This window comes from Lactuca sativa, chromosome 6, assembly GCF_002870075.4.
Source record: "Lactuca sativa cultivar Salinas chromosome 6, Lsat_Salinas_v11, whole genome shotgun sequence".
Classification (NCBI taxonomy): Eukaryota; Viridiplantae; Streptophyta; class Magnoliopsida; order Asterales; family Asteraceae; genus Lactuca; species Lactuca sativa.
The window spans coordinates 126,154,538-126,165,395 of record NC_056628.2 but is presented as its reverse complement, the minus strand read 5'-3'; the positions used below and the strand labels follow the sequence as shown (position 1 = coordinate 126,165,395).

At 27.8% G+C, this 10,858-nt stretch overlaps 1 protein-coding gene across 1 annotated transcript; it reads right to left on the bottom strand.

Annotated features, from left to right (window-relative positions):
* Positions 1–6,341: 6,341 nt before the first annotated feature.
* On the bottom strand, positions 6,342–10,544 carry LOC111880476 (uncharacterized). The gene is made up of 9 exons (XM_023876912.2): positions 10,280–10,544; positions 9,240–9,353; positions 9,086–9,154; positions 8,991–9,010; positions 8,508–8,560; positions 8,355–8,385; positions 8,185–8,263; positions 6,948–7,087; positions 6,342–6,528 (listed from the first exon to the last, which is right to left on the bottom strand). Exons 1-9 carry the CDS (start codon positions 10,449–10,451, stop codon positions 6,523–6,525), a joined length of 684 nt encoding a protein of 227 aa, XP_023732680.1. The 5' UTR covers positions 10,452–10,544; the 3' UTR covers positions 6,342–6,522.
* Between the last annotated feature and the right edge of the window lie 314 nt (positions 10,545–10,858).

Below are 10,858 nucleotides of genomic sequence, written 5' to 3'. Positions count from 1 at the left end.
TTTTAGAATATAAAATTACAAATTTTGTTTATATTTTTTAGAATATAAAGTCATAAAATGATCCCTAAACTATTAATCGGTCTTTATTTGTAATATTCCAATGAAATTATTTTAGTAATTTGGTAATTGGTCTTTATTTGTAACATTTCAATGAAAATACATTTGTAATTTGTATGGAGACTTGCAATATCTTTCATTAACGATTATAATAGAATTTACGATTTAGAATTATCAATAGTCATTTAATATACTGATTACTGATAAATTACGTGCAAAAGATGCTGATCTTTAATTTACCAATAATCCACAAATATATGGTGTCGTTTTATAAAGGAAATACTTTTTTTTTTCAAAAATCAATATTAAAAAGAAAGAAATGGAAGAAGGATGTTATAATGAAAGAAAAAAGATGGAGATAGTGGAGTTGAAAGATTTATTAGGGTGGTAAGTTACAATGAGAAAAATGACATTTTAGCCAACAAACTTTTTTTCTTCCCACGCGCTCTCATGTGGTTGATTTTACAACTCATATATCTTCAACAATAATCATGCACCAAAAGTAAGGGTTTAGTAAGAATAAAGTTTTTTTACAACTCACACGCTTGTCTTCTTAGTGATACTATATTGCATTATACAAACTCATGACTTTTATAAAATATGTGGATTTACATGTATAATTAAATACTTACAAATTACAAAGTTATTAAAAAAATATAATATTACAATTCATAAGTTTTCCTAAATTAATGATATATTAATTTATTATATAATCAATTTTTTAATTCTATTTAAAATTATCACCCGTGGGTTCCACGGGTTTTAACCTAGTTTTGGTAATATGACATTGTCAATTAATATATATATATATATATATATATATATATATATATATATATATATATAGCTCCTATATAGAGCTAGGTTCAAGTATTCTAACTAATTATTGTGTGGATATCATATACTATGAGAATTACTAAGAGAATAAGTTTTGTACCAATGCGAATATGTTCAACCTTACAAAAATATCGTCATTTTCATGCATTCTTGTTAATTATTTATTTTTGTTCTCACACATCGTTTTTCACTCATTTTCATTCTGACAGAATACGACCCAATAAACATTCCGACAGAAATGAGAATAATAATAATAAGTGTATAATAACTTTATAGACGATTTAATTAGTGAGAATGTGTTAATCAATAATTATGTAAGATTGAACGTATTTATATTATCAAACAACATATTTTATTTATCATTCTCATAGCATATGATATCCTCACAATAATTAGTTAGAATATACTAACCTAACCCATCTACCCTAATAAATAAAGATCTTTTTGCCACATGTCATATTCTTATTCATTTTGCCACATGTAATTTTATGGTTATTTTAAATTAATTTTTATTTCACATGTAATTTTATGGTTTTTTCTATTTTATTAAATTCCACATATTATTTAAATCTAATAATAAATAAATATCAATTTCATTAATTGACTTTCCTTCTAATTTCAAAATTACTAAATTAAAGTTTCATTAATTTCCTTTATTTATTTATCTAAATTATACTTTTCTTATAAATTCAAACTTCTTAAATATTTTGAATTTTATATTTAAATTTTCTTTTAAATAAACTTATGTAATACATGAGTCTCACATCTAGTATATATTATCTATACTATGTTATCGCCATTTTAACATATAATAAAAGTTCAATATATATATATATACACTATCTTATAAAAGAAATCCCACTATTTCTAAAAATAGATTGAATATAATAATATTATTTTTTTAAGACGTTCAAATCATTAAGCTAATAGTACAAGTAGTCATCAATAAAATAATATTAAATTTTAACCTATGTTTTGAATCCTTATATTTCTCAACAAATTGTATCTCCTCCCCTGAATTTCAGATAATTCAAAATTTAAAACCATCAGAAATTACATGTTGATTCAAATATCCCTCCCGCAGATGACTCTTTCTTAACAGGTTTTTATTTTAATCCTTACTTGTAATTGATTTCATCATTTTTAACTTTTTGTATTTTTATCTTATAAATATATTGGGTGAAGGCTTTATTATATCAGGTTTGTTCCTAAAAAGGTTTTACTATGTTTCTTTAATGTGTTGGCTTTGCAGGTTCAAAGAACTCAACCAAGAGGGCCAGTTAGAGCATTGTATTATCATTAGTTTGTATATTTTGGCATCTTACTTTTGCAATAAAGAACGGTTAAACACAAGATTTGACATGATTAAGGTAGCTTGTATATTTTTCATCTTGTTTAGTCTAAAAATGAAACCTTTTTCATCATTGGTCCTTATAATATCAAGTTTCATCACATGAACTTCATGATTATGGTGATTATTGTCCTTATATTAAGGTTCTATATAGATTTTGTTCAATATTTTAAGGTTTCGAGAACCTAAATCAATATGAATCATTGAATTACATACCATCGTTGAAAATGTTTTAATTTGTGACCAAACTTGGTTTAAAATCACAATGAACAAGTTGACACCTGAGTATTTTGGCGTTCTCAAAGGCCTATTTATCGACTTTTGAATCACAACACCTGATAGTCTAAAGGTTTATTTTTATCAACTATTATTTATATATTTTAGCATTTTACTTAGTAGGACATTAAATTAATAAAGGAATTAAGGAAAACGAAAAAAAAATAGGACGATAAACAGTACAAGTGGTTTGTGTATGTATAAATGGAAGTAATAACCATTTAGGGGGTGTTTGGCAAAAAAAGCTTATTGCTTATTAGTTTATTAGCTTATAAGTTAATAAGTTAGTGTAGGGTAACTTATAAAAAAATGACGTATTAGAGGTTCCCACCGGAATAAGTTATTTTAATTCAAACACTTTTTTAACTTATAGTGATGTGAAACCTAATAAGTTGTTTTAAAAAAACTTAGTCAAACACCTCCTTAATATGGTGTAGTAATGCTCTTGAAAAATAGATGTCATTTAATATTCATTTCTCGAAGTGAACGCAATCAAATTATTCGCCGCCCGCCGCTTTGCGCGGGTAGACGGCTAGTATATATATATATATATATATATATATATATATATATATATATATATATATATATATATATATATATATATATTCCTTTGTGCCACCTATATCTAAAATATGCACTTTCATCAAAACACGCGACAAAGCGTATGTAAGGTATTTTTGGGATTAAAAAATAAAAGATCAATAATATTTCTTGAGGATTCTTCATCACATTTTGGGCATAGTTCGGTTTCTCAATTTTTCATTTGCAAATCATAATTTTTTTGTCATCCCTTATATACTACCTGGTTTTCATCAACTTCATATATTGATCGATTTGTTAGTTTTATGTTCTAATTTTTTTTGTCATCCTTTATATACTACATAGTTTTCATCAACTTCATATATTGATCGATTTGTTAGTTCTATGTTCTAATTTTGGAAAAATTATAGTATTAAATGATAGCGTAATATGTTATTTTGATATACACAAAATAGTCTATTTTTTAATTATCCTGCTATATGGTGTCATGCGGTTTTCACCGTCGGTAGTTCTACAAGGACTGTTTTACCGGCAGTAAACACCACGCCTCTTCCTTTTTTTCACCAGCGGTAGGTTACCGGTGGTATGTTTCCACCGCTATCTCTCTCATCTTTTACCATTGAAACACATTCTCTCTTCCTCCCTCTTTATCGGTGGCAATCTTCAGCACCATACTCTAATATACAAAATTTTCATAGGCAAAACATTAAATCGTCTGTGGAATGCAGGTGGCATTGGTAAACCCTTTACGACACCCCTCAACCTTATTCACTTGCAATCTACGTTCATATTTATTACCAATAATATAAGACATTTTTACATAAAAGACTTTTTTTTAGATTTTTTTTAAAAGACCCAATGTATATCTAACCTCAATAACGTTTGCAACTTGCAAGTTATAATTGAGTTCTTTTCCCATAAAAGACTATATTTTGCAATTTTTTTTGTTTTAAACCTATTTTTTTTCTTTTTAAAATAAACTTAATTTAAGATATTCCATATTATTTTATTAATGGAACCTGTTAACAATATATAAACTTATATCTCCTAATTCACATGCACCCTAAACATTGATCACCTAAAATAATAACTGATTCTAAAGATCTAGATCACATTTCAGTTTTTTTTTCTTGTACACGGTATTGGGTCCCTTGAAATGATTTTTTCTTAAAGTTATGAATATAAACTTAGTAAGGAATGTTGCAATCAAATTATATTATTATGAGGATGAAGCTCATTTGTTTACTTCATGTCCCTATGGTAAAGGTACACATATACCAGTTTTGATCTGGTTTCGGTTTTTTAAACATCAATTTTTTTTCTAAACAGTTTTTTGTAGAATGATTTCGATTGTAAACGGTTCTTAGACCCTTCTTACATCCAATTTCAAATAATTATAGTAGTTATTGTAAAACATTGATAAACACTTGAGATAAAATAGGCTTAAAGGTAAAAGGAAAAAAAAAACTTACTTGGAAAATTGTCCCATTAAACATACTATTAAACATTGTGAAAATAGTCTTGGGACAACATTTAAAAATAGACTCAATTTTGTGAAAACAGCTTGGGACAGGATGAAAGTAGACGAGCTTCATCCTTACAATAACAAAAATTCATTTCAATATTTTTTTACTAAGTTTATGTTTCTATCTTGAAGATTAAACGTGACAGATGGTTTGAAAGTAAGTTATTTTTTTTTAGGTGATCGATGCTTAGAGGGCACATGAGTTAGAGTGGTATAGGGTTAGTTGTTGGTAACCAGCTCCATTAATAAAATAACAATGAATATGTTAAAGTGATCTTTTTTTTGAAAAAAAAAATAGATCTAAAAAGGGAAAAAATACAAAAAAAAGGGTCTTTTATGTAAGAAAAAAATAAATTACTTATTAGGGGCTGAAATAACAAGTAACAGGCAAAATTTTGTTTTTTTTTTTTTTGAAAAAAAAAATAATAGGTCTGACGAAATATTCAAAACTTTTCCATCATGTGTATATACTAGGGCTGACATTCCCAATTTGAACTCAACCCAATAATTAGTAGGTTGGGTTAAGATTCTTTTTTCTTTTTTGGAACTGACAAATATATTAATAAGACGAACCTTTAGCAAGTGATTAGAGGTGGGAATATAACAACTTATAAATTTCGGACTTTTTTTTAATTAAATAGACTTTTAACCCATTTAATTAAATAGAATAATCGTCTAACATGTTTCATTAAATATGTTGAGTAAGGGTTGAAATTTCAAACTTTTTTACAACCCGAAAACTCATTTAATATTTTTAAATAATTTTTAATTTATATTTATATTTATTTAGTATTATTGTTTAATGGATTATTATATTTTGATTAGTTTTAATTTCTCAAAGAATGCAAGATAGTAACCGTTATTGAAAGCCTAGTTTGTGAAAATGAAAGTCGAATTGCCGTATAATTTAAAAATTAAACATTTATAATGTTTTATAGTTATAAACACTTTGATTTGTGTTTGTGATATAAATTAATTTATAGACTTATTATTTTCAAACATAAATAGTTATTTATTATTTTCAAACATAAATAGTTATTGAAGTTTTTAAATTTAATGTAATTTTTTTTGAAGGATTACAATTTTTAAGGATTTTTTAGAATATTATATGGATGAACCCGAATTTAACCCATTTATTAAACAGATTGGATTGGAAAAAAAAAAAATAAACAAATCAACCCGATTTCAATAATTTACTAAAAAAGTTGGATTGATTTGTAAATTCTTAACCCGTTTGCTTACATAAGTTGGGTCCGATATAAAATTTTAATCCGTTTAATTAAACAAATCAACCTATTTATAAACCAACCTAACAGTTAACATCTTTTTTATGTATTTAACTGGTTAAATGGAGTTATTTTTGTCCAGATTGCAACCAATACTTTCTTGCTATATTTCTATTTGCATTTTTGCTTCACACAATTCAGAATTCATACGTTGCACCTATTCAAATCAAATCTTTAATGGAAAAGTGTTTGATCTTTATTAAGGAAACATTTAATATGACAACAAGTAATTAATTTTTAGGGGAGTTAAAATGTAACCTCTTACTAATAAACATCTTTTCATTCGTATTCATCTTAATGTACATATATATTATATTATATTATGCTAATTAAACAATTTTTAATAAAATAATCGTAGAGGTTTTATGCATTTCAATACGCTTTTTCGGCCTCCATTGATTTAACCCATCTTTTTAGCTAAATATTTAAGCTTAACTCATATACCCCGTTAGAAATAAAAACATAATGAGTCAACATTATCAACTATAGATAATATAATATATATATTCACCATAAGGAAAATATGAAAACGGACATATCACGACTTACATATATTGTTGAATCCGGTATTTATTAATTAAGCAAACCTCATTACAGACAAGAACTCTGTTTGTGTTCAACAAACTCTTTAAAATTTGTTTCTCCCTTTACACCTACACTCAAAATTATAATCATTATCATGTTGTAAAAACATTAAACAAAATTCTACTGAATTTGACATGCAATGGATGTCATTAGACAAAAATTGCACCCAAAAAGATGTGCAAAAAAAATAAATGACCTCCTCATCCTAATCATAAAAAATATCCCTCAAAAGCTTGTCCAGTCTTACCATGTCCTGTGTTGTGAACACAAGACATGACTGAGCAAGCTTTCTACGGCTATTTTCAAGGATGAGGATGCGGAGGATATTTACGTCTTTTTGCACATACGATCGGTTCCATGTCCCTTCTTTTTTTGGTTGGCACAAAAAATTGCATTTTTTGTTATATTAACATCGTAATCCCAGTCTGATGCATGTCTAACGCAGTACAAGTTGTTGTGTTGTGTTGTGTGATGTGATTAGACTAACCTTGGTACAAACATAGATGTAGTGGACATCCATGTTCTCAAGGGGCCCACTTTCCCTAAAGCTTCCATCACTATTTAGTGGAATAGGACATGTTAGCTCCCACGTCTCATGCTTTGAACATTCTCCCGGGAGAAGTTTATCTGTGTCCAAACACAATTTCACTCGGATTTTTAAATATAATCCAAAACTAAACAACTTGTTTCCTTTTATTTGTTTATTATATCATCCTACTTTAATATCTTTCTATTACAAGATCTACTTTTAAGAATAAATTACTCTACCCAATTATAGCATTGTACTTTCAATTCTTTTTCTAATTACCACATTATAATTTGCTATGATAAGGTAGTTTTTAGTGTTAATTATATAAAAGACCCTATATATTGGGTTTTTCCCAAATTAAACCTCCACTTTACTTTTTTTTTTTTCTAAAAAAACCCTTGCATCTTTATATTTTTTTTCAGTTTGGCCCTTTTAGCAAGGTTTGCTGGTAATCTCCCGGTTTTACACAATGATGTAAGGGATTTAAAATAAATAAATAAATAAATAAAAAATAAGTTGAGGTTTAATCACAAAAAAATAGAAAAACGTAAGGGGCCCTAAAAAAAGAAAATATGTAAGGTTCAAATTTAAAAAAAAAAAAAAAAATTAAAGGAAAAATGTAAGTGCCACATAAAAAAAAGGGTTGATCTCATAAAAGACGATATACATTGTGGTTTTTCTAGATTAAACCTCATCTTTATTTTTTCATGAAAAAGGACCTTATATTTTTTCATTTTTTTCCTAAGAAACCCTCAACTTTGTCTTTTTTTTTTTTTTCCAAAAAAACCCCTCAACCTTCTAAATGTTTTCAAATAAATTCTCAACTTTTTTAGTTTTTCCTGAAAAAAGCCCTAACATTTTACAACTTTTTTTGGAGAAAATGACAAAGGACCAGATCGGAAAAAATGAAAAAATGCAAGGTCTTTTCATGAAAAAAATAAAGTTGAGGTTTAATCGGAAAAAAGAACACACAAAATATAAGGTCTTTTATGAGATTAACCCTAAAAAAATGGAAAAACATAAGGGTTTCATTAGAAAAAAAAAACCAATATATAGAGTCTTTTAAGTAGTTAACCCTAGATCTTACCACGTAAAATGTTGTAATAAAAATGAAAGTAGGATTCTATAATAAGCAAATATATAAAAGTAGATTGCTATAAATTATAAAACTTGAAACAGATATTATAAAAACTACCTATGACATGAAGCTGTATAGCCCACGAATGTGATTCTCTTAACAAACGTAGTCGATAAGCTGGAATTCCATATGTTATCTGCAATATTTTATTTTATTTTTATTTTTTTTAAATAGTCATGTGTCACTATTTGAAAATCTTTAATATTCAGCACCAATTAGTTATTTACCAGAATATAAACTCCTCCCTTCTTCAGGACCCTATAGTTTGTCATCAACTGCTTCAATATATCAACATATCAAAATGGAAAACCAATAAATTTGCAAAAGTAGAATTTTTTTTTTTAAGTAATAAAAAATACGTAAAACTTGTTTCGATATACCTTTCCACCTCATCAAGCATCTTTGCTGCATTTGTTTTTGAATTGTGACCACACTGTATGTTGTAAGAGACTTTCCATTATTAGTATGATTAATGAAAAAAATAATTAAGTGACATAATTTAAAAAAAGGTTGATCTCATCAAAGACCTTATATTTTGTGGTTTTTTTCACTTTTTCCCGAAAAAAACCCTCAACCTTCTAATTGTTTCCGAAAAAACCTCAACTTTTTTGGTTTTGTCTAAAAAAACCCTCACATTTTACAAGTTTTTTTTTCGGAGAAAATGACTAAAAGGGCCAGATTGAAAAAAATGAAAAAATGCAAGGTCTTTTTCAGGAAAAAAATAAAGTTGAGGTTTAATCAGGAAAAATGGGGTTCTTAAATAGTAAAAAAAGGGGGTAACTTGATTTAATCACTATAGTAAATAGTGAAGTGGTCAAATTAGAAAATGGTGTGTGCAAACAAAAAAAAAAAAGGAAACTCACCAGAAGAGAGTCCAAGGTTCCTGGAAACAGCATATGAAAAAGAAGACATTAGATGTCAAATAATTAAATAAAAAAAATTGGAGAAAAAGATTCACCTTTGTCAATAACTGCATCAAAAGAACCATCTTCAAAAGCTTTCATATGTGTAACATCCATTTCAATATCTGCTAAAGCCAATGAATCCAAAAAAAAAAAGCTAAATGACAAGAAAAAATCATGTGTTTTGCATATATTATGAGAAGAATGTACATTTAAGATGAGGGGAATCAGAGTATTTCTTTTGCATTGCTTCAATAACCACAGACGATATATCAATATTCACAATATTTGTATAACCATCGTTGCTCATGCCTTCACTAAATGCTGCAAACAAGTATATATCAATATCAATATAAGTTTAGAAAATAAAAGAGGGAATATAATGTCTAGATATAGCAAACAAGATCAATAAATCAACAACATAGTGTATCATATTCTTTTGGACAAATTGGGGGCAATAGCAAAACTTGTTAAATGCTTATAAGTTTCATGTTACATATTGCTATTATTAGTAAAGAAATGTAAGTGAATTGTTATAATGGATTAAAGCAAAGTGCATTTCCTTCCTATATTAGTAAAACTGTAAAGTATGTTGCTTTTTACTGAAATAAAGTGATTTGCATGTATTTTGTATATTCAATTTATATGGTGTGATAAAAACAATGATGCGAATGTGTTTTCTTTTAGTGCTACTTTCTTGTCACCTCAGCATCTGACGTTTTTGACTCAACAAGGTCCATGGAAAGTGCGTCCTCTACATTTTTGATAGCCCTTAACATAAAGCAAGAAATATCATGCTTAAATCGATGAAGATGCCAATTATGAGGCTAAATGGAACTAATACCAAAATCTAGTGTCCAACTCACATTCAATCTCATCATCAAATTTCAATTATCTAGGGCTATACTATATGTGGAATCAATTACATAAAGCTCATGGTATTTTGTTCACAATTCCTAATTACAACCAGTGTTCTAATGAATTTTGACGTTCAAACAAATATTATGTGTTACATACAGTACAACTCTACAATATAAATGGATTAAAAAGAAGAATTTCGTACAAAACTTTTTCCTAGACAAAAATCAAATCGTCGGTATACAATTACGCACAACTAAAACTCAATTTTGATGAAAAAATGAATAAAAGTAACAGTGGATATATCATATAGGTATCGGATTAATTATATCCTTGATCCAATAAGATGAGCACAAAAATCAGTAAATGAAGAGAGATTTGGTGTAAATTACAAGAATTTCCGCAACCGACGACGAGGATTCGCCGGTGAGCAGTCGTTGGAGGGATGTAGAGATGTAGAAGCGGCGCCAGAGATTCATACTTTTGGTACCAATCGAAAGTTCCTGTTGATTCCTTTGCGTATCGTTTGTCCCAATACCATGCCTCTCCATAAGCTTGAGTCATTTGTCTTCGTCGATGAAGTACTCCGGTGATCGAAATTGAAGAGGAGTAAGAATGTAAGATCCCTTTAAATTAACTGTAGTCCGTACTTTTCCCCTTTCTTGTTATTAGTAACACTATCCGAAGACTGGGTATATTTGTCATTTCCTTGGAAATGTCGATATTTCCCATGAATAAAATATTAAATCATGAAAATCTCAACAGTTCCCATATCAAAATTAATTACATGGAATGTCATTAATATTTAGTTCAAAGTTCTCTTCTTTAGATGAAATATAAGTCCTAAATACCAAAATACGACACGTAGATGTTGTGGGGTCCGAACAATGATGTTTTCATAGTATGCCTAGGGAAAAAGGTGTCGTAAGATGTTTGGATGAGCATGTAGTTTCTAAGATGACAAAACATGA

Coding starts and splice junctions, on each gene's coding strand:
- LOC111880476 (XM_023876912.2), bottom strand. CDS start 10,451: ATGACTCAAGCTTATGGAGAGGCATGGTATTGGGACAAACGATACGCA. Junction 8,386..8,507: donor ATGCTTGATGAGGTGGAAAG/GTATATCGAAAC, acceptor GACAAACTATAG/GGTCCTGAAGAAGGGAGGAG. Junction 7,088..8,184: donor TATACAGCTTCATGTCATAG/GTAGTTTTTATA, acceptor GTTTGGACACAG/ATAAACTTCTCCCGGGAGAA.